The following is a 25,390-nucleotide window of genomic DNA, read 5'->3' on the forward strand; positions in this document are numbered from 1 at the left end:
AGGGCTGTATGATAGATGATGTGTTTGTACTTGACAGTTTTCATAATCCAGATCTAAGTGTCATCGTGGTGGGTCATGTGAACCTTTACAAGCTCAAGAAGGCCTGTTATCTTTCAAGGAGTTGTCTTGTTGATGCTAGGAGAATGTTGCTATTTATGGTTGAGCAGGTATTCCTGCTGATGGGGGAGCTTTGGTCAATGCATAATGTGGGTACACAATGCACACTGGGGGGAGAGGGGAGACCAAAGGACAGAGAAGAATTTTTATGTTTAAATTTTTCTTGTCTTGCCATAAATACGAGTTTTATTTCACATTCTCAACCCTGGCTGCGTATTTGAATCACCTGAAGAGTTTTAAAATACTGGCACCTGGGTGTATAGTAGATTAATGTTAGAATTTCTGGTAGTGGAGGCAGATACCAGTATTTTTTGAAAGCTGCTCAGATGATTGTAATGCACAGCCCAGGCCTGAAAACCTCTGTATACTAAGTGTAACCCAGTGGTTTTGTGTCAAATTGTGATTCCTGGATCATTAGCATCACCTCGGATCTTGTTGGAAATGCAGATTTTTCAGCCCCACCACAGAATTCCTGAATCAGAAACTTTGGGGATGAGGCCAGCAATCTGTTTTACCAATTCCTGCTCCCGCAATCCCCGCCAAGAAATCCTGATGCACACAAGTTTGAGAACCACTGATTTGACCAAATAACCTCTTTATTGCTCTTAATTCTCTGAGATGTGTGTTTACAAAGACACTTTATAAGCTAATATTGTAGTAAGCAGCCAGAAAAACTTTTAAATAAGGTCATTCTCAAATATATTTACTTTCTCCTGCTATATTATATAGAACTGTAATATTTGATGGCTAAGGATGTGAATTGTATCTATTACTCTAAACACCATGATTCTAGACATACAGACATGTAATAAGCAAATGTAGGAGATGAAGCTGACCAAAGTACGCCCTCCAGAAGTAGGTATTTTTAATAAAATCCCAAATTCTTTTCTTGGTCTCTTAAAGTACAAGAGTGATTTGGAGGCACATATGTGTTTACTACATCAAAATATACTTACATGCAATAACACCACCAACTAGTAGTTGTATGTGACTGTGTGTAATACATTATGCCAGTAGAAAGCAGTACAGCTGACAGCTATCAGAGTCAACTATCCAGTGATAACTTTGCAAACAAACGGCTCTCCAGAGCTGCAGTTTTGCAACTGGATATTCAATCAACCGCAGATCGTGTAGTACTGTAGTATGTATTTATTGAAAAAAATCCGTATGTAAATGGACCCGTGCAGTTCAAACCTGTGTTATTTCAAAGGTCAAGAGTAGTTTAGGTTTCCTCTACATCTAATGCTAATTACTGGTAGAAACTCTTTTTTTGGTTGATATGTTTTTAGGGAAAGTCTTCCCTCTGACAGGTAGTTACCACCGGGGGAAAATTACAGGCCAGGTGAGGAATGGGGTCAATAAACAGCAGTGTTTAAGGTTCACTTATCTGTATTTACTTAAGATTTTGCTTAAATTATTCTAGATTTCTTTTAAGCCCCATCAAATAAAATGAACTAAAACAGCTCAATGAGATAACGGAATTTTATTTACATCCATTTTCATTTACTATATCACATCTTCAGGATAGGTGGTAACTTATTTAAAGGCTATGCTCATGTTCTTCAGGCTGTAGGTACAAGACTCCCCAGAGTAGCAGTAATTGTCAATCAGAAGCTCTTAAGTAGGAGAAGAATTGTCGTAGGAATTCTTTGCCTTTACATATCCCCGAAATAGCGTTCATGTATAAACAAATGCTTGTCTTATAGCTAGACACAGGCTCGATTAGTTTTTCAAATACTCTAGCCATGGCAGTATCTTATTTGGGAAAACTAAACTGAGACAGAATTGCTCAACTCATAAGTTCTCCTGTCATTAATATGTACACGTTGACTGCCAAAAAGAGTAACTAAAATTTCTTACAGAATGCACTGTAGGGTGAAGCTATAGGGATTAAAAAAAAAAAATTGCATTCAGAATTTTCTTAGTAGTTTTAAAACTGGTATTAGCCTGTAAGTAGTTATGAGCAATAGTAACTTGTATGCTCCACCCTGCCTGATACTTTGTATACTAAAAGTTACATATTTTGTATACTAACAATCTGATTATATATTCTGATTAGCCAGAAGTTGCTAATTTTCATTCTTCTGCCACCAAGAAAAGCATAGTTTATTTACAGAGAAAGGGATTTAAACACTCCTAGAGGTACTTTTTTTCATCTTTAACCTAAGGCTTGATTTTCTTCCAATAACAACTAATTCTGTTTGCTTTCTAAAAGTTTTTTATTTTTTAAGGTATGGTTAATAAGATGCCTAATCATCACATTCCCCCCCCCAAAATATTATTATAATATTGGGTGTGATATTATCCATATTATTATAATATTAGGGTGATATTATGCCCTATTTTTGATATCTTTGATATTTCATGAGAAATGATTTCATGAGACATCATTATGATTTTACCTAATTGTTATCTAAAAGGGACGTAATCACCTTTATTTGCTTTAAGAAATATTTTACAGGCCTGGATATTTAATTTTAGTTTTGTTAGGCTCTTGTTTTGGTCAGTTTAGTCTAATTCAGAAGCATCCTAGCAGTATGGTTGGTGCAAAGCTCAGATTCTGTAGTACAGACAAGTTGTCAAGGTCCCTATAAGCTATGTGGCTAATCAAGCTAGTGACATTAATTTTAACTTCGTGTTCTGTACTTAAACTATGAGGTTGTATGCAGTTTATCAAAATAACGCATAAAGGTGAAGGCGTGTAAATGGACTACAAATGATTCTGATTTGTAAACTAGGGAAGCGTCTGGTGTTTGACCATAAAGGCCAGGGAAAGAAGGTGAAGGCCGTTTGTCTTAACCACTGCCAACTGGATTATGGGTTATATCACACTTCCTTTCTTCTCCGAGAATTGCTCTTAGAGCCTGGTGTCATCATTAGCATGTAGTTGCTAATGATAAAAACAAGAATGTACATGTAATCAGAAGTGGGCAAGCCTCCGGAGGTTCTTTAACTGCTTTTAAAAAGACTGGAAAAGAAACAAGACTAAACCAACATATTATTCAGCTATGAAGGTGAAACCAGGGATGGTTTCCACTATAGCATCTTAAAAACAGACAGACTGAAAGCTTATCAGCCAATTTTTAAAGAGCTACAAGACAATATTAGTAGTTCTACAGAACTGGGAGCTGTGATGTGTGTGTGTACATTTCCCCATTTATCACTCAAACTGACTGCTGTACAAAGCTGTTTTTGTATTCAGCTGCTACAATGTTAGGAAAACCACCAGGCCAACCTCCAGTTCAGCCTCATTTATCACTTAACTGTTCATATGAAACATTACTCATGTGTATTGATTTTCTGAAGTGTTATTCAGATCACACCGGCACAGTGGAACCTTCAGCCTTCGGCAGGAGCTCCCCATGAGCATTATGCCCAGACAGTAACACTTCCCTATGCGTGTGTGTGCACAAATACATCAAAAACATTTAATACAAAATTGTACTTTACATGAAGTAGACCGTTATAGAGTATCCTAAAAGTACAGAGAAAATGCATGCAGAGAGAGCCCACTGAAGTACAAAGCCTGTAGGATATATAATTTTAAGTTTATATTTCCTGCAGGATGGTGACGTTATGTCTTTTCCTACCCAGAGGCAAAATGTACTTTCCAAAAACTTGGACACTGCCCATTACATTAAATTTAAATGCTCCCTGTGTATACAGACAGTAAAAGTAAGCAAAAAAACTTACACATTCCTTTTTTTAATATATCAAAAATGTTTCCAAGGCAACATTATTAAATTGATTATACCACAGTTCCTAATATAACATCAAGCTCTAAAAGGAAGGTACAGAGAGGGCAGAAAGGTTTCATCCAGTCAGTGATTTAGGTGCTCTTCTTTTCTTCACCCAGTAAATTCACAGCAGCTTTCTTGGCTGTTAGGAGGAAAGAAAATTACATCAGAGCTACTTGCAATGCAGTTCTGTGCCTAATGTAGCTACTAGATTAACAACTTGAATGACTCATGCTCAGATGAGAACATACCGAGGTTCGTGGGCAGGGCTAGGAGAGTTTCCCGGAAATGGACAAGAGACCTCTTCAAGGGCAAATCCTGAGTACCTGAGCAGAGTTACTGAAGGTCGTCTGGCCTAGCCCCCTTGTAGTGACTGTCACCTAAGCCATTGCCCTCTGTCCTTTAAGTATCACAAGTAGAGATTCCTTGAGCGTATAGTGTCCCCTGTACATTCAAGAAATTCTCCTTTGTGTCTGGGCGCTCACCTGTACGATTTCACTATGTCTCAATCTGATGACAACAGGGTCGGCTGTCTATGCCTTAGTGACAAAAATCAGAGAAAATCATCATTCCCCGAATCAAGAAATGACGGAATACTTATATGCATGTTTATATTCTATCGTTGTGCCACCATTTCCTTGTATGATGGGAAGAGTTTGCTGTAAGTCTTCAAGTTCGTGGCACAAAGCTACATTCATCAGGAAAATATTCTTACATCTGTGGGAGATTAAGCCCCACCTACCCTGCCTAATTACCAAGTGGCTTGGAATGTGCTGTAAGAACAAGTGTGATATGTGTGATGGGGCAGCGGGGAGTGTTCTGGAAGCCTCCAGGCCTCCTGAGATTCCACAAACTGCAGCTGTTCTTGATGGAGCCCCAAGGGGAATGCCAGCCAAGGAGACCCTCCTTGTTCACCAGCTGCCTGACAGCTGCTCTCCCTTCACTCAATTAAAATTGCTGAACAAAGTTTACACAGAAACTGCAACTTCTCTCTTAACTAGCCTTTTGCAAAAATGTCCTTTTTGGAGAATCCAGAAACTCGGAGAAAAGTCTAAAATGTGTCAGCACCTAAATTCCTCTTATTTTCATTCTCACACCTCTGTTTAGGAATGTATCAAAGTAAAATCGGATCAAAGTAAAATCGGATTTCAGAGTACTGAGATCTGAGAGAATCAAAGACTAAGAAATGTGGGCAAACTAGACAGAAATGACATCATCAGAGGTTGCTGGTTAGGCTAAGAGCAAGGAGGAACAGTTAAGAAATCTCTTAGAAAGGAACTGGCGATCCCAACGTGGGAGGATGTGAAGAAACTGTAAAAAAACATTCTGAAGGAGACTGGAGCCATGTGCCCAGGAGCAAGCGTCGGGAGAGAACGGCCTGTGATGGGGGGAGGGGAGAGCACACCACTGCTGGGACACACAGCTGCTGGGGGACCGTCTGGGGGATCTTCCTTCCCCAGGGGCCAGGTCACCTCTTGTCTCCCACTTTCTCATTATTGTAGAACTTTTTTTTTTTTTTTTAATTCTGTAATTCTATGCCCATTCTCCACTTTTTAAAACCCTTACTGTGCCCTCTGGAATTTAAGTCCCATCATTAGCGAGATCTCCTCTATCCTCATCCATTTCTCTGAATGTGTCCTTTACCTTGTTGCTTTTACAGAAACCTGGCTGTCCCCTAAGGACACTGCTTTCTCAAGTGTCGGCTGTTTTTTCCTTCCATGACCCTGGTACTACTGGGTCTGGAGGTCCAGAAAGCGTCCTTTGTTCTTCAGGGCCATGTTCAGAATCTCATGTCATCAGATCATCTTTCCCACTTGCCCTTCTTTTTCCAGTCCGCTGACCCTTGGGCTGTGCTGCCTCATTTCTTTAAGATTTTACCTCCAAACTTAATATCACTCTCTAGCACTACTCTTAACTTTAATTATCAGTGATTACAATATTCTTCCAGTATCCTGGCCTCTTGGTTCCTCCCCTCCAATAACCTTGACATTCCACCCTACCTGCTCCAGCCTACCTCACGTCCTCACTGTCACAACCAGTAATGGCTGCCCCTTTCTGGTCTCAGTGCCGAGCATCCCACTCCACCATCACCTCCTATCTTTGCAGCCCGCTCCCTCTATTTTCCTGACTCCGAGTTCTTCCCCCGCCACCTGGTTGTATAATCCATCGATTCTATCGCCCCTTTCACTGTTCCTCACTTCCCTTTTGTCCTCACTTCCCTCCTCCACCATCAAACATGAACCACTCATTAGATCCCCCTTCAGAGCTCCTACTTAACCAAGTCAACCTGGACGCAGCTCTCCATCTATCCCACAGCTGCACCCACGCAGCTGGAAATGTGGCTGGAAAAGAAGACACAAGCAGACTACACGGCCTCACTGTAAGTTCAGGAACACAAACCTCCAGTGAGCCTCTAATGCCCCCTGGCGATCACACGACACTGACCCAGTCCATCCACTCTCCCCTGTCTTAGAGCGGCCAGCACACTACAGTCACACTCACTGGTCACCGTGTCACCTCTGGCTGCGTGTTGCGTGAAGCAACAATGGCAGGGTTGAGTAGATGCCACAGAGACCTGACGGCCGGCAAAAGCTGAAGTATTTGTTATCTGACCCGTTACGGAAAAAGCTTGCTGACCCTCGTCCTAAGTAACTATTTTATACCATCTCCCCTTTCTATCACCTCCTTCCCCACCCTCTCTCAGTTGACCTTCTTTCTTCTTAGTTTACTGAGGAATTTGAAGTGATGAGAAAATCACTTCTGTAAGCTCTCACCATCACATACGCTCAGCTACCAGCATCTTCACCCATCAACACTGATTCCCCTCCTATAATTCTAAACTGTTCCTGCTCCTACGACCGATCCCTCTATTTGTACTCTAGACCCTGTCTCCTCTGGTCTATTCCAGGACAGAGCTCCAGCAATTCACCTTCTCACTCCTATCATTTTTTTGCTCTCTACTGGATCATTCCTATTAATTTTCAAACCTACTTTGTTTCTTCTACCTTAAGAAAAAGAAATAAATATCCTCAGGACCCTAGTACCTTCCTCCAGTTACAGCCCCATTCTTCTACTCCTCTCTGCGGGAAACTTCTCAAAAGACTAATCTATGTTCTCTCATGCCCTTCCTCCCATAAAATCCATTCTGATCAGGATTTTGCTCTCGCCACCCCACAAACTCTGTTTTGTCAAGACCACTAGCGCCTTCCTCACTGCTAAATCCAAGAGTCAGTTTTCAGCCCTTATCCTCCTTGACCCGTCTGCACCATGTGGCCACGGACCCCTCCCTCCTCTTTGAAACAGTGTCTTCACTTGGCCCCAAGGATACCACAGTCTCGAGCTTTCTTGCTTTCTCAACTGGCCAGTGCTTAGCAGTCTGCTTTTTTGGTTGCTTCTCATTTCTTCAATCTCTAAATATTGGTGGCCACAGGGCCCAGGCCTCAGACTTCCTCTTTTCTAACTACACTCACTCCCTTGTGATCTCATCCAGTCTCATGCTTATTATACTGTCCATATGTGGGTAACACCCCCACCAAATTTCTATCCCTAGCCCTGCCCTGTCTCCTGAACTCTCAACATCCATACCCACCTGGCTGTGCCGACTTCTCCATGTACCCAGGAGACACAAAGGTATGTCCAGAACTAAATTCCTTATTTTCCCCTCTACACCTGTTAACACCCAGTCTTCCCCAGCTCAGTAGCAATCCTATCCTTCCATGTGTTCAGGCTAAAAACGCTTGGCCTCGTCCTTGACTCCTCTCTCGTACTCCATGCCTGATCCATAAGCAAATCCTACTGGTTCTAACTCCAGAACATATCAAGGATCTGACTTCTCACCTCCTACTGCTACCACTACAAACAAGTCAAGCCACCACCACCATCTTCAGCCAGATCACCGCAATAACCTTTTAACTGGTCTCCTGATTTCCTTCTTGTCCCCCTTCAGTCTATTCCTAATACAGTGGCCAACATAAGCCTGTTCCAGCAGAGGACGAATCATGTTGCTCCTTTGCTCACAGTTCTCCAGTGGCACCCCATCTCACGTCCATCTCACGCCCATCTCACGCAGAAAAAAAGCCAAAGCCCTTACAACAGCCTGGAGGGCATTATATGATCTGTCCTCTTCCAGCTCCACTCCCCAACCTCTCTGACCTTGTCTCCTTCAACTCTCCCTCTAGATCACCCCCTACCAATCCTACTCTGCCCGCTCCCGGCTTTTGCACATGCCATTTCTTCTATCTGGAGCTTTCTTCCCCATGGTTCCTACCCTTAACACTTTCAACTTTGACTCAGTAGAGCCTTCTTTGTGAGGATTTGCTACATCACTCTATTTAAAATTGTAACCTTCCCTTCAGCCCCTGGCACTCCCTATCTTTCTATCTGCTTAATTTTTCTCTGTATCATCTGCTAAGTATGCCATATAACTTGCTTTTCAATGGTATTGTCTCTCTCTCTCTCTCAACAAGATTGTAACCTTCATGAGTTCACTATGGTCCATTGGTCTGTCTGGTTCCCTGGTTCATGCCCAGTGCTATGAACATGCTTGGCACATATTAAGCACCTCAACAAATAAGTATTTGAATGAAGGGATCAGGAGAGCTGAGAGAGAGGGCATTCTCTTGGCCCTCTAACAAAAGCAGTGTAAACAGCATATTAAGCAGTTCAACCTGAAATGAAGTAAAGAGACTGCACTTGTGTATAAATACAGATGACTCTCTGAAATCTCTACCCACCAAAGGAAAGTCATTTTTCCTAATGTGCTGACCGAATGATGTGTTTTATGTGACATGGTAGAAGAATGTCGGGAAAAGTAAAGGCAACAGGCAGAGTCTTGGGAAAGAGATCCCAGACTAGCCCTGGCACACGGCTGAGGGAAGGTTACAGGACGCGAAGTGAGGAAGCTTGTTATGTGGGCTCAGTATATCCCATGTCCTCTCACACGCTGAATCAGCTGTCCCCGAGCCATACCTTCTTTAGAGATGGCATCTGCAGTCTCTTTGGCTTTGTCCTTCAAGTCATTCACCACGTTGTCCACCTGCGACTCGTGCTTCAGGAAGAAAGGACGGATGATGCGCGCGTAGAGCAGGTCCGCTCCGTTGGCCGGGCTGGGAGCCATGCACCACAACAGGAAGCCGCACTGCACAGAGGAGAGGCAGCATGGTGACAGAGGGCAGCGGCATCTGACGACACACGCTGCCACCACTACTCTGGGGATGGCACTGCCTCTGCTATTTGCCCCAACAGCATTTCCAGTGTTTCCTGCAGGATACAGATGCGCTTTTCTTAGATGGAAAAAACATGACAAATAATGACCTAGTAAGGAAAAGCTGAGACTGACAAAAGAAAGGCAAAACACACCAAGTCCAGCAGCTTAACTTCCTTCCTAACTTGGACCACTTTTTAGTTGAGAGTTACAAGAGACTTTTATTAATTATAACTCTTAATCAATTAAAAAAATAGTATTTATCTGTGTGTGTAAACCCTGTCCACGTAGGTATCTATGAGGCTTGTTCTCAACAGGCTTACCTCAGTAAGTTTGTCACCTTTATTCATCCTGTTATAGAAAAAAATACCCTGGCCATTCTTGAATTCTTCCCTTAGTGGGATCTCAGTTTTGGGTAGATCTTAGCCTTCAAGGAATCTTTACAGTCAACTGTTCATCATCTTTCACCTTGAACGTAGATATTATTCTTAACTCTTCCTTTATGGCTCTACTTTGCTATTGAGATGAAAAATTGACAAGATTTCTACCCTAAACACTTACACAACAAGAACTGTCACACTATGTTTACTTTGAAAAAACCTTTACTGTTTATTCAAATGATAAATAACTCAGCACTTTAAGTTGTCCAAGCAATTTATTCCGCTATAATGTAATGAATGAGCAAAAAAGGGAACATTCAGAATGATATGCTCATTTCCCTAGAATGTTTGATAAACAGCATACTGTGTTCTTTCAGCTTAAAAGCTTCTAACTATATTGTATTCCACACAGCATAGGTGACTCTATAAAAAACAGAAGTCATTTCTTGAGATTCCAAATCTGTAGTTTTTACTTCTCCTCCTTAAAGTAAAAACCTTTCAACTTCTTATGCCATATATATTTATTTCTATAGTCCTTTTATTCCAAACCAAAGAATGTATTCAAATAATCAAGAAGCTACGTTCCTTTCTAAGATGGTCTTTTAAGTTTGCTCTAGAGATGCAAACCTGCTAAGGGGCTACTACTAATGACAGAGAGCTTGAGTTAAAATGCACACATTTGTGCCCAAAACTCACCCCAGCAGTACCACGTTGGCTCTGAGAAATTTCCATTACACTTTGAACTTCTATGACAGTCAAAATACAAAACAAAATGCAGGTTCTAAACAGATTAGGGTTGGAGGGCGAGCTTTCAAAAGACAGGGGTTACCAGACTGGATTTTAAAAAAACAAACTATGGCTATATGCTTCTGATAAGAAACACACCAGAGGTAAAACCAATTAGGAACACTGAAAATAAGGAGATGAAAAAAGATGTATCTGACAAATACCAACTCTCAAATTAGCTCATATATTATAGTAATATTAATAGTACATAAACATAAGGCAAAATAAGTAAACAGTGATAAAGAAGGAAAACAGTTAGTCAAGGAGAACAATTTGCCTGAACCTATATGTCTTTGAAATACGTAAATATATATAGGTTTGTGTTTTTTATATTTACAATTATATGATTTTAATTTTTATAATTATATATCACTTCCAATATAGCTTTGAAATGTATAAACTTGAAAGTCAGAATTATATAGATAAATGGACAAAATCCACAATCGATTTTTAACATTCCCATCAAAAATTGATATATCAAAAAACTAGAAATCAGTAAGAATACAAAGCAAAATACACAAAATTTAAAATCTTGATCTAAAGATATACACAGATCTCTCCACCCAACAAACTGGGGACTAAGAGAATTGTATACTACAGTATATAGAGGTAAGAGAACTGGGCTCAGAAAAGCTGGTTCCAGTCTTCTCACTAGCTGGGAAAACCTTGTGCAAGTTACCTAATTGCTTAAGTCTGTTTTGACTTTATAAAAAAAAAAAAATTAATAGAAATTTAAAAAAATCTACCTCATACAGATTTTGTAAGAAAATAAGAAACACTTGGAGCATCTAGCATAGTAAGGCTCTGTCCCTATCCCAAGAATACTGTGTCTTCTACCAACATCCATGAAACAGTAACAAGCTACCTTATTAGAGCTTTAAGCCAGGTAAAATCAAATCTCAGGACCAACATACACCCTTTTTAAACAATTATTTTGTTCTTACCTCTCCTTTTACTACCTGAAATGAAATTCAAAGTCATGACATGCTTACATACACAATTACAAAAAAAAAAAAAAAGTTTTCTAACTGGAATATAAAGAAAAAACAAAGTGAAATTTATAAAAAACAATGTATTTTAAAATGTAAATATTCAAGCCAAACTATATTAGAAAACAACATAAAATAATAAGTAGAATCAGTGACTATTAACAGCTACAGACAAAATTTTCTCCACGTATTCCCAAAAGGTTGCCTGCTTTCCATATCAGAGAATTCAGCCAAATGCAATTCATTGCCATAATCTCCAAGTTATGATTTTAAGCCAGCCCTCTCTTTACCTCTCCCACCCCTTACGTGCGACAGACTCCAAAACTCATTTACTGAAAATGGGATGTTCAGAGTTAGGAAAGCAAAGGATGGGAAAGCATGGCAGTAGGAAGGGGAAGGGCAAAGATTCAGACTGGCCATCTCGTAGTCTCACTACAGCTGTACGTGCAACCACCCAAAACTCCAGTGAGCCCACACAGACACACAGTGGCAAGTAAGACCTTCTGTTACAGGTCCAAGCTCTTAAATGAAGCCAATTCCTTGAAATATCCTCAGTCTTTAGTGTGTGTGTGTGTAGCTCCACATTTACTTTTAGTTTTCCAAGTGACTCTGCTCCAGCACACACTGGGCTTGGCCAGCCATCCTTGTGAAGATACGCCAGAGAAACCTGGTTTTCTGAACTACACATTTGCATTAACCCGAAGAAGCATAGAACTAAGTGTGACTGCAGTTTTCACTGGCTTTAGCTTTAATGTCCTCTGCTTACAGCCAGGTTATTAACAGGCAGACCCTAGAGACCATCTCTCTAGTTAACATTTCCCTGTGGTTTTTAGTATCCAAACATTCATGTTTTTCATCATTTGTTTTTTTGTTTTTTTTTTTTTCCGGCCACACACAAAGCATGCGGGATCTTAGTTCCCCAACCAGGGATGGAACCCGCGCCCCCTGCAGTGGAAGCGTGGAGTCTTAACCGCTGGACTACCAGGGAAATCCCTCCATCGGCTGCTTATATAGGTAACGCTAATACATACACACACACCTAAAACTTAATAAAACAATTTAGACAAAATGATATACAGGAAAAGGAAAAGTTACATTCTTGACAGAACATCAGAATTCTGTGTGGACATTCTGAAGAGAATGCAGTGTCCAAGGGGATGTGCCATGTACTACTTACTGCAAACAAAGCAATAGTTTCCCACCAACTATATTAACTATTTGGAGAGCAGGAACTATTTGGATTTAGTTTTTAGCATCTAACATCCAATATATTTGTTATTTATACAGGGGCATCTTGCTGTATTAATATTTAGGAAATTGGCATGGAGTTTTAAATTGACATGTAATACATTTTAATTTTTACAATTTAAAATTGTAAGAAATAGTCTCCTGGCTCGTACTCCTACGTAGAATATCTAATTGTCAGGAATGGATTATTGATGTAGACACACATGCCCACAGGCCTCAAGGTGAAGTAGAAATGACTCACTGGGTTAAGAACCAGGAGAGCTGGTATCTGTTCTATGACTTTAGGTAAATCAAACAACCTCTCTAAGAGTCGATTTTCTCTTCTGCAGGATTTTTAGGAAAGTCACAAATTAAAAAACGTACAAGACAGTAGTAGTATTACCACGTCCTACAGTTCTTACTGTTGTTGAAAAATCTCTGAAATATTACCTGCCTATGCAGATAACAGCCCTTCAGCAACCCAGAAAAGCTGATTCATTCACCTTTTCTGGATGAATTAGCATGGCTACCAGACAGGACCAGAGCCAAGAGTCTACACTTCTGTACCTCTGCAATGTGATTAACTTTATAGGCTATTCTCCAGGCTGTTCAGTTAGTTCTTTCTGGTACCCTCTAGCTATCGTCTTGAGACAATAAAATAATTACTGCTCTTTACCTACATCGTGAGCATTTTCCAGTTCTCATATGAAGTAACTTTCTTGTATTAAAAATAAAGTTAATTACTATTCAACTCTCAAGGTGATATTCAGCCACCAGCTTTTACAACTCCCTTTTCTTAATCTATGTAACTACTCTACGGCCGAGGAATACCCTGAGCTACACAGATCTGGCCATCCTTTTAACCAAGCTGCCCTCAAAGTGCCCGCTGACAATACTTCCAACAGCAAACACAAGCCCACTCAGACAAAGAGTTCAGACAAAGAGTCCGGGCATGCCATTTCAACTCAACTCTCAGCACTATTAGCACTGACACACTAAATCCTTAAATTACAAATTATAACAGGCCAGATAATTCTGTCTATGATTCTAATGCTGTCACTACTCAATTTTCCCCTAGAAGAGGTATTTCCAAGGTAGGGATATATTTAATATGCACGGTTTGGGACTAGCCTGGTGAGAACTGAGAGTTAATGTCAGAAAAAATGTATTTCAACACTGACTTCCTGGTATGCTGCAATCACTTGATCAGAAACAGAAGCCTTGGGAAGCCTGTGCAACATAGCCACGAGAATAGTCATGGGCTAAAGTTAAAACAGACTGCTCAGCATGCACAAATGAAAGGTAAAAACCAACGTGGGAAGGGGAAGATTTTTCTATCTTTTTTGCCTCCTACAAAGTTAAGAAGAGAAATGTTATGCTCTCTGTCAATGGGTGAAACAATACAGGTGACGGTGTGGATCAGGACTTCAACTTGCCAAAGTTTATTCAACCTTGTTTTAAAAATAAATCTAGACGATGATTCAAATGAGAGTAAAGATGAGGTGCAAAGATATTCATTGTAGCATTCGTTAAAATAGCAGGATAAATGTCCTAAATGTCTATTAACTGGGGAATGAATAAATTATTATCTATAATGGATTAGACATTTATGTCAAAGAATATTGAACGAGAAAATACTCATAATATTGTGTTAATTGAAAAAAAGTGAGTTATAGAATCATATATCATATATATCAGCGGTCCCCAACCTTTTGGGCACCAGGGACCAGTTTCGTGGAAGACAACGATTTTTCCGCGGGGGGGCGGGGGGATGGTTCAGGTGATAACACAAGCGACGGGGAGCGGCAGATGAAGCTTCGCCTGCTTGCCCGCCGCTCACCTCCTGCTCTGTGGCCCAGTTCCCAACAGGCCACGGACTGGTACTGGTCCGCGGCCTGGGGGTTGGGGACCCCTGATATATATGGTTTCAACCATACATCGATGGTTAAGACAATAACAATTGTCTTACATCAAGCAATTTATCTGCACAGTAAAAAAAAAAAAGACTACCCTAAGATGATAACAGTGGTAGTCTTCCAAATACTATTTTCTTCCCTATCTAAAACATGCCCCAACACACATGCACACACACACAACACAAATGCAAACAGTATGACAGCAGGGATTTTGTTTTATTCACCAAAATCCCCCTGACCTAGAACAGATTCTGGCACATAGAGGTTCTAAATAAATATCTGCTGAATAAAGAAATACACTATTTTCACAATCAGAGAAAAAATTTATTTTTAAATAAATACATTTATTTTTAAACCTTCCTGTTCAAAGATGGAGCTCAGAGCAAAGCTCTGAACAGGCAGGATCCACTTTTTCTAGCTCAATACATTGAACAGTATCTTCTCGACTAACCCTTGATGCCTAATCATTGGTTCCTCTTATATTCCTTCAATCTTATAGGCCGCTTTAGAAAAATGGGGGGAAAAGGCCAGCAATACTAATTCTGCAAAAGATAAAATAGTAAACATGGCCTTAGTTGCAGGTCTCCTTTTCATCCTCCCACACAATCACCTTGTGATTGTAGCAATGGCGCAGGTAAGATCTATGCTAGTCCTTAAAATGGGATATTCTCCTACACACTCTGCAATTCAGAGACCTTTTCTCAGTCAGTTCACTGAAGCCACTCAGAATACGCCACTAATGCAGGAAGAAAGCATTTTTATTGACAGCATAATCAATTTTTAATCATCTCAAGTATATTATCTATTTGGAACATATGCGGTAAATTCACTCTCTCATTCTGGATGCCGTGACATCAAACAGCTGGACGCTCACTACTAATGGATGTGCATTTGTTTTACTGTTAGGGAGGAAAATTTGTTGCAAAGCAATTTTTGTAATGTACTTCAAAATCAAATATAAATGACTTGGTGATTATCTTTTATTCTGGATACTTTCTACCTCAAGGGGCCTCCCATTAGCAGAGGCGATCAGGAGCAGGCTGAAGTCGGGCTTGTGTTTCGGAAGTCTGAGGTCAGATACTGGTGTGAGTGGTTCTGCGGATGGGATTCTGTTCAGGGCGAGCAGTGGGGCCCAAGGCAAAAGCCCAGTTTCCTTCTGTTAGAGACCTCAATGTGATGTCACTGCCGTTAGATGGATCTTATTAAGGGGTTCAAAAATATTTTAAGTTTAAAATATGGACATTCAAATTAAAGATTATAAAATTATTTTTATAAGTGCTAAATATCTTTGGATAACAAAAGCACACGAAAAATCCAGCAATCTCTGGAATCTTAAATCTTCCCACAGACCAATATTTTTCCCATTCGTTTTGAAGGAAAAATTTTCAGCTATGTTAAAGGCGTTCTGTGGTAACAGCATTCAAAATTAAGAGAATATCCATGTTTTCATTTAAGCTTTTAAACTATTTAGCTTTTCTTTTTTTTAACCATAAGTGGTTTCATACTGTAATATTCTATAATTTTTTATAATTAATGAATTATGCAAAATTTCTATATCTCTACAAATGGATTTCATTTCATTTAACTTGTATGGATGTACTATTAATTCATTTTACCAGTTACCAGTTGACGGACCCTGCAGGGGTTTTTTTTTAATAATTTTTATTTATAACCAAAAATGCTGCAATAAATGTCCTTATGCAGCTCTCTTATGCGTGGTGAATATTTCCTTAGGATGGATACTTAGAATTGCTAGAGTATCATTTTCATTTTGACAAGAAACTGTCAAAGCCTCCTTTAAAAAGGCTATTCCAATTTATAGCATTACCACCACACATCCATTTCCCAATATATTCACCAATACCAGATATTCTCAACCTTTTAAACACCTGCCAATGTAACGAGCAGGTATTTAAATGTAATATGGTATTTCACTATTTTAACTCACATTTCCCAGATCACTGACTACGCATATTTTTTTCTCTTCTGTGAAATGTCTATTTATAACCTTTGTTCATTTTTCTCCTTTTCTTCTTACTTGTAAATGTTTTTATATATTCTGGATATTAATTCCTTATCTGGTGTAAGTGTTGTAAATACATCCTCCTAGTCTGTCATGATTTTATCTTTGCTTATACTGCCCACTGTCATATAGAAATTTCTGTCTAGTTTCTATACCTCCAAGTTAAAAAACATTCTCCTATACTTTTTCTAAAACAGAGGTTTTGGCATAGAAGTCCTGCCCTGTGAGGCACTGGGGAGAACAGCTAGGGACTAAGTAGCCAGGGCAGTTCCTCCTCAAGCCCTCCTGCTCCAACCCCTAGAGCTGTGAATTCCAACTTAGGAGCAGCTGCTTCTAGCGCTGCTTGGGGAGGAAAGGGTGACACCTGCACCTGAGGAGCTGTTCAGTGGGGGAAGGGTAATCACCTGTGGCTCTTCTGCTGCCTGGGAGTCCCCACCCTAGGACCCACACACCCCTGCCCTGAGCTTATGGACTAGCATGGATCAGGGTGTGGCCTCCTCCATTCTAACACCCGATGGAATAGCTGATACTCCTGGAGGAGAAGGAACTTACAGGCCAAAATAACAAGGTATTTGAAAAGTACAACCAGTTCAAAACAGAGACAACACAATCAACTACAGATTCTATCAGCAGCAGAAATTTTAGAAGTGAACGACCAAGAATTTAAAAACAGCTATACTAAAAGAAATACAGCGACATGAAAGAAGAACAAGAAAACATAGGGAAGAGCCAAGCAAAACTACTAGGTATGAAAAATATAACAGCTGAAATAAGAACACAATGTATGGCATAAACAGCAGAATGGAACAAAACTGAAAATTGGAAGATTGGATTGAGAAAATCTCCCAGAAAGAAGGAAAATACAAATAAATATGTTTGAAAAATAGGTAAGGCCAGAGGAAAAGAAAGAATATATCCATAATTACCAAGAATTAAAAATCAAGGTAATATCAACGTGGTGGCGGCTGTGGGGAAGGAGGCCAAAGGATGACAGAGCTTCCGCTGTCTAATTTCCTGTAACTACATTTCTTTAGATAGAAAATTTAAAAAGCAAGTTAATAGAAATGTAGACACTAGGACAAATTAAAACAACAAGGACACTCAAAATAGGCCTAAAAATAGAAATAAGGAAACAATTATTGATTCCTGGGAAACTAAAAAACTGCAGTTAACACTGCATGTACATTATATATATACTATATGGCCCAACTAAACAGTGCTTAACAAGTCATAATAATAAAAGCAGTGAAGCCTTATCTAACCAAAATTATCCCTGAGGAAGATGGGGACATCTTTTATTACTATCAAGCCTGCATGTGTGGCAGGGAGGAAGGAGGAAAGAAAGCCAAATCCTTATCTTCTGGTGGGAATCAAGGGCTAATGTGTAGGGACTTCCCTGGTGGTCCAGTGGTTAAAACTCCGTGCTCCCAATGCAGGGGGCCCAGGTTCTATCCCTTGTCAGGGAACTAGATCCTCCAGATATGCCGCAACTAAGACCTGGCCCAGTCAAATAAATAAATAAATAAATAAAAGAGCTAACGTGTAAAACATAAAAATTAAAAGGTAACTAAACAAGGATATTAGTTAGAAACAGAGGTAAATGACAAAATAATCTGTCATAAATGAAGGGACAGCGGTTGCTTTTAAGGAAGGGCAATATAAGGGGCAGGAGTGCAGATCTTCAAAACTCTTCCAGAGCTATTTGAGTCTTTAAACTATGTCATGTGTAACTCTTACTAAAGCAAATACATAGGAGTATGAGGGAAAAGAAGAGGACCCAGAATTCATAAGAGCTGCACTCACCACCCTTGGCAGCTTAGGAAGTCTGGGTCAGTGAACCTGAGGAACTATTTACATCCTATGCAACTAACCGGAAGCAAGCCTCTTCCACGGAAGACACCTGAGGAATCAACTGAAGACAGTCTGTCCCATTTAGAGAAAAAGAACCAACCACTCTATCCATCAAAAGATGCAAACTTTTCATCGTCATTTGCCTTGGAGGCCAAGGCTGGAGTTGATACAGGTGCCATTAGGGACGAGTTCAACGTCCTACTCCCTTTCCTCACACAGTAGTAGCCGAGGTGAGTTCTCTGGCAAACACAAGGCGTGGCAGGGCTGATCCCAGACTACTGCACCTGCCAGAGTTATTAAAATGACTTCCTCAGAGAGCCCGTTTCACATCTGCTTTTTCCAAACTTATTAATAAGTATTTTTTTCCAGAAATAATGACTCCAGCACACCACTGTGAATAATTGATGACTTGGTAACATTTACAATGTTGACGCATCAAACACAGACAACAGAGCATGAAGATAGGATCTTGGCAAAGAGCAATGCTTGAGCTAGTTCACAGTATTTCCATCTTTTATTATTATCAAACACATTGTAAAGACACAATTGCTTTGGCTGTTTCCAAGACAATATACAAAATAAGTTAGACATGTTGAATCCTGTCTTCCTGTTTATTAATCTGAGGCAGAGCCACAGATGTCCAACATTCAAGCATCTGTTCCTATTCCTTGTATATAGGTCCTGAGATGGAGTTTATTTCAGGGGTAGGGAGCAAAGCAAAAACACAGATGGAAGAAAACGGCAGTTCAGGAAAGCCAACGTACCTTCAGCATGTAGTAGAAGGGGAACCATGACAGGAAGAGGTCAGAGAAGAATTCGGCGATGCTGAACACACCATACACTACCCAGTAGGTCAGCCACTGGGTATCATCTTCTTTGTTTGGACTCTCTATCGCTTTAATTCTGAAAGGCAACACAAAAGCAAGGGTATCATGTAGTAAGATCTCAATGAGACATTTTCAAACATTATACTTTCACAGCTGCCCTCCAACACCAACTGAGAAACTCAGGCAAATGCATGCATCATGTCACTAGATGCAAAAGTACAACATGAAAACAGGCAGCAATGTAGAGATGTCAGGACAAGCCATTATAACTAGCTGTTACCAGTTCTCTGGTTACCAGAGAAACCAGCACCAGTTGTCCCCTGGATCTCCACTCTGCTTGAGTCTCCACCAAGGCTCCAGGAAACACCACCAATGACTGCGAACTAGAGTAATCCCCACTCTCAAGTGGGGTCCTGCCACTAGGGATATATCAATAATTCACTCATGTAACTCAGTTCTTATGCACTTTTAATAACTGAAGTACATCATGGTGAGTAGGCATTCCATAAAAGACCTTCTGGAATATAGTTTAGGCACTGTCCAAAGTTCACAACACACTTCATTACAAAGAGGTGAAAACAAACATCATGGTGTCCATTTGGTTTCGACTGACATTACGTGATCCTCAGGCTGTGACCTTTCCTCCTCTTATCGGTTAATAATATGACTTTCTCAGTATCAACTAATGCTTAAACAAAATTCATTCTGTAAATGAATAGAACTAAATTTAAAATAACCTTCTTTTACTTCTGCATCACAGGAATTTCTTCCAGTCCTGGGAATCCCTTCATTCTAAACCTCAATTCCATAATTTTTTATCCTATCCTGATACATGCCTGGATACTTATCGTACCTGAGCTGGACTACAACAGTAAACTAGAAGAAACCTGAATCTTGTTTGGCCTATGCGATGGGTTAACTATTAAAAATACATTGGCTACTTGGTAACACGGGTTCACCAAAGAGACAGGCTGATGAATCATGCTGAGTCATCCCCTAAGAACGCCTCTGAATTAACTGGAAGTAGCCGTGGGTGTAGGTGTGTGTGCCTGCATGAGTGTTTTAAGAAGATGACGAGGGGGTAAAAGTTATAGCTGAATGAGATGACTGCTAATGAGGAAAAGGAGAGGAGGGAGTGATGAAATGAATGCTGCTTTGAGCATCAAGAATAAACACAATCATAAAATGAACTGAAGGCAGCTAATTATAAAATAATGGCTTCTCACATGTGGACTGTGTGTGTTTTAGCTTTCCTCAGGTAGAAGCTAGCTGATGTAACAGAAGGCCAAAGGAAAAGCGTAGGCAAGCATGTGAACCAAAGAACTAACAAATGTATACCCTTCACACGTAAGGTTTTTTCCCCTCTGTGCTTTATTTAGTATAGAATATGGTTTACCTATTTATATTTAAGTGGATTTTTAAAGTTATCACTACGATAAAAACTGTTTCTTACACATCCATCCTGGGCAGAGGGGATACATAGTTATATTTCACTTAAGGTCTTAGTTTTGGGAACCAAAGCAGTCCATGACTAACCAGCAAACACACATCCACACACAAATATAAACTGAAACAAACATTTATGAAACCACTGATATTTTCAATTCCATTCTATGTCATTATTATTTTTTTATTGAAGTATAGTTGAGTTACAGTGTGTTAGTTTCTGGTGTATAGCAAAGTGATTCAGTTATATATATGTGTATGTATACATACTTTTTAATATTCGTTTCCATTATAATTTATTACAAGACACTGAATGTAGTTCCCTGTGCTATACAGTAGGACCTTGTTGTTTATCTATTTTATATATAATAGTTTGTATCTGCTAATCCCAAATTCCTAATTTATCCCTCCCCACCCCCACTCCCCCTTGGCAACCACAAGTCTGTTCTCTGTGTGTCTGTTTCTGTTTTGTAGATAAGTTCATTTGTGTCATATTTTAGATTCCACATATAAGTGATATCATATGGTATTTGTCTTTCTCTGTCTGACTTCACTTAGTATGATAATCTCTAGGTCCATCCATGTTGCTGCAAATGGCATTATTTCGTTCTTTTTTATGGCTGAGTAATATTCCAGTGTGTGTGTGTGTGTGTGTGTGTGTGTGTGTGTGTGTGTGTGTACACACACACACACATCTTCTTCATCCATTCATCTGTTGATGGACATTTAGGTTGCTTCCATGTTTTGGCTATTGTGAATAGTGCTGCTATGAACATTGGGATATGCGTTTCTTTTCCAATTATAGTTTTATCTGGATATATGCCCAAGAGTGGGATGGCTGGATCATATGGCAACTCTATTTTTAGTTTTTTGAGGAATCTCCACACTGTTTTCCATAGTGGCTGCACCAATTTACACTCCCACCAACAGCGTAGGAGGGTTCCCTTTTCTCCACACCCTCTCCAGCATTTGTTATTTGTGGACTTTTTTTTTTTTTTTTTTTTTTAATTTATGGCTGTGTTGGGTCTTCATTTCTGTGCGAGGGCTTTTCTCTAGTTGCGGCGAGTGGGGGCCACTCTTCATCACGGTGCGCAGGCCTCTCACTATCGTGGCCTGTCTTGTTGCGGAGCACAGGCTCCAGACGCACAGGCTCAGTTAATTGTGGCTCACGGGCCTAGTTGCTCCGCGGCATGTGGGATCTTCCCAGACCAGGGCTCGAACCCGTGTCCCCTGCACTGGCAGGCAGATTCTCAACCACTGCGCCACCAGGGAAGCCCAGTGTGGACTTTTTAATGATGGCCATCCTGACTGGTATGAGATGGTACCTCATTGTAATTTTGATTTGTGTTTCTCTAATAATTAGTGATGTTGAGTATCTTTTCATGTGCCTAGTGGCCATCTGTATGTCTTCTTTGGAGAAATGTCTATGTAAGGTTCTGCCCATTTTTAATTGGGTTGTTTGTTTTTTTGTTATTGAGTTGTATGAGCTGTTTGTATATTTGGGAAATTAATCCCTTGTCGGTCGTATTATTTGCAAATATTTTCTCCCATTCTGTAGTCTATCTTTTCATTTTGTTGATGGTTTCCTCTGCTGTGCAAAAGCTTATAAGTTTGATTAGGTCCCATTTGTTTATTTTTGCTTTTATTTCTATTGCCTTGGAAGACTGTTATGTCATTATTTTTAAGATGTTAGTCAAGATCCACAGATTCAAAAACAGAAAAATTACTCTAACAGTTCAAGTTCAGTCCTTCAAGGAATAAGCTCCCTAACTTATCAACAATATGAATTCAAAAGTTTCCATGCTGATACACTTGGAACACTCTATAGTAACACTGAAAAGCAGGAAGAACTCAAAATTGAACACATATATTGAACACAACTTTGTAGAAAAGCAAGGCCCAGGAAAAAAGACAGGAAAAGATCACAGAGTCTCATTAAGGTAAAGAGATTTTTTAAATAGAACTTCTATTATTGAAGCATTTAATTAGTTTTAATTTAAAATAGCACAATGTTCATTTTTTAAAATGTGTCTACATGTCATAACATCATAAGCTAGTCAGAACAAGAAAGAACGTAAAAGATAATCTAACCCACTCAGTGTACAGTTGAGGAACCTAAGACTCAAAGAGGTAAGAGAAGAAAAGAGCTTAATACTGGGATTTTCTGAATGCTATTTACGTATATACTTTCTTGTCCAAATGAGTGGATGCAAAATTGTGATTTATAAGCAAAATAAATATTTGGTCATTCGAAAGACCAAAATATAGTTTTCCTATATATCTGGTCTTCATCCATGTTCCTGCACAGCTCCCCAAACCCTTGCAATTTCTGAAGTGTTGAGAGGGATAAAGGTGTCTTTTGTTATGTTAATGAGGTGACTTTTATAAAGCACATAAGGAGGGGAGCTGGATGTCCCTGGAGCCAACTATGTGATTAGAGGGCTGGAACTTTCAGTCGCATCGCTGACCTCTGGGGAGGGGAGGGGGCTAGAGGTTAAATCGATCACCAATGGCCAATGATTTAGTCAGTCATGACTATGTAATGAAGCCTCCATAAAACCCCAAAGGACAGCTTTTTGTCCCTTTTCAGAGAGCTTCCACGTTGGGGAACCACAATGCTTCCTTGTGCCACTGTGCTGGACCCCAAACTCCATGGGGACAAAAGTTCCTTTGTTTGGGACCTCGCCTATGTATCTCTTCATCTGGCTATTGATTTGTTTCCTTTTATAATAAATTGGTAATCTAGTGAGTAAATGGTTTTCCTGAGTTCTGTGAGCCATTCTAATTGAACCTGAAGAGGGGGACGTCGGGACCTCAGATTTATAGCCAGCTGGTCAGAAGCACAGGTTAACAACGCGGGCTTGTTACTGGTGTCTGAAATGGAAGGCAGTCTTGTTGGACTGAGCCCTTTACCTGTGGAATTTGATTCTATCTCCGGGTAGAAAGTGTCAGAACTGAGTTGAACTCTTGGACTCTCTGCTGGCATCTGAGAATTGCTTGTTGGTGTGGAGAAGCCTTCGAATTTGGCCCTCTGCACGTGGGTGATTCTTTGACAATGTGGTCTACTGCCATGTACCTATGCTAAATGGTATTTCAACTCACGTATCAGAATGAGGATGTATCAACTTTTCAGGCAACACAGGGGATTCAAGAAATCCTAAGATGCAATCTCTATCCTTAAGGTCATTTGTAGTTTTTGGTCTTTAGCCAAAGTGGCAAAGCTAAAGAATGGGAAGGGTAGGAACCTAAAAATTATTTATTGTAACCTTGAGACTAGCCCTATGGAATAAGTAACGTTATTCTCATTTTTGAGAGGAAGAAACTGAGGCTTAGGGAAGAAAAATAACATGGACAGGGCACCCAGCTGCAATAGCAGAGACTGGGTTTACACCCAAGACTAACTCCAACAAAGCCTGTGTCTGTTTCTCTATCCCAAGCTGTTTTCCTAATTGGGAGAACCACTCACTACCCGACTGCACAGCACTTAGCAAAGCGTCTGGTGCTAAGTGGGCAGCTAATAAATTAAATATTTATTGCATAAATATAAATACAAAAGGAGTTCATAATCTTACTTTTGGAAGGGACCAGAGTCCTCTATTGGAGAAAATCAAGGCTTAGAAAGGTTAACTTGGGCACAGAGCAAACAGGAGAAAAGGTCATAGTCTCAACATCCAGATTCCTAAAGGACCATTCCACCCTCTATCCTGCTTCCTCGAGGTGGGGGTATCATTAGAAGTGAACAGGATGGGACCTCCCTGGTGGCGCAGTGGTTAAGAATCCTCCTGCCAATGCAGGGGACATGGGTTCGAGCCCTGCTCCGGGAAGATCCCACATGCCACGGAGCAACTAAGCCCGTGCGCCACAACTACTGAGGCTGCACTCTAGCGCCCGCGAGCCACAACTACTGAAGCCCGCGCGCCTAGAGCCCGTGCTCTGCAACAAGAGAAGCCACCGCAATGAGAAGCCCATGCACCGCAAGGAAGAGTAGCCCCTGCTCGCTCCAACTAGAGGAAGCCCACGCACAGCAATGAAGACCCAATGCAGCCAAAAATAAATAAACAAATTAATTAATTTTAAAAAAAAGTGAACAGGATGGTATTCTGAGTTGGTGCACCACCCCCCAGGCCGTGGACTGGGTACCAGTCCGTGGCCTGTTAGGAACCGGACTGCACAGTAGGAGGGGAGCAGCAGGTGCGCGACTGAAGCTTCATCTGCCGCTCCCCATCACTCCCTGTCACTCGCATTACCGCCTGAACCATCCCCCGCCCCGTCCGTGGAAAAACTGTCTTCCACGAAACCAGTCCCTGGTGCCAAAAAGGCTGGGCACCGCTGCTGGTCCACTGGTTCTCAAACTTAGATGATGATCCACATCCACCTTGGGAACTTTTAAAAACCATACATGCCCAGGTCCTTCTTCAGATCTAGTGACTCAAACTCTCTACCACATACAGCACAGGTATGTGCTTTTAGGAACATGTGCAGGCGATCCTAACACACAGCCAAGTTTCAGAATCACCAGCTCCAAGTTCCAGTTTCAGTACCACTTCATCATGTCATTTCTAGGACAGAAAATCAAAATGACTGATTTGGGTCCCATCAGCTATAGCCAGAGGGGAGGCTACCCCTTTCCAGCAATGAATGAGAAGCCAAGAGAGAAGAAAAGCTCAATCCTAGAGGAGCTCTGGAACTGTCCCAACAGCAGCTGACAGCAATTCCACCACTCTCTCCACAGTCCTGGGCCACTATCTCTCTAGTGCCACCTCGTCTTCAAATGGCAGGTGTCAGCAGTGACCTTGGGCTCAGAACTACTCCCAGGGGTTCGGGAAGGATACATTCACAAAAGACGGGCACCACGGTCTTACATTGCTCTCTGCCCACTGTTACTGCC

At 40.6% G+C, this 25,390-nt stretch overlaps 1 protein-coding gene across 1 annotated transcript in view; it reads right to left on the bottom strand.

Moving 5' to 3' along the window:
* Window positions 1-1,581: 1,581 nt before the first annotated feature.
* Window positions 1,582-25,390, bottom strand: part of REEP5 (receptor accessory protein 5) — a 42,256-nt gene continuing 18,447 nt past the window's right edge. The window contains exons 3-5 of the mRNA XM_082455830.1: window positions 18,994-19,132; window positions 8,823-8,991; window positions 1,582-3,996 (exon numbers count right to left, since the gene is read on the bottom strand). Of these exons, the coding sequence (XP_082311956.1) occupies window positions 3,947-3,996; window positions 8,823-8,991; window positions 18,994-19,132 (358 nt within the window). The 3' untranslated portion in view covers window positions 1,582-3,946. The remainder of the gene's footprint in view (window positions 3,997-8,822; window positions 8,992-18,993; window positions 19,133-25,390) is intronic.

The sequence above is a fragment of the Balaenoptera physalus genome, assembly GCF_965194825.1.
Source record: "Balaenoptera physalus genome assembly, chromosome: 3".
NCBI lineage: Eukaryota > Metazoa > Chordata > Mammalia > Artiodactyla > Balaenopteridae > Balaenoptera > Balaenoptera physalus.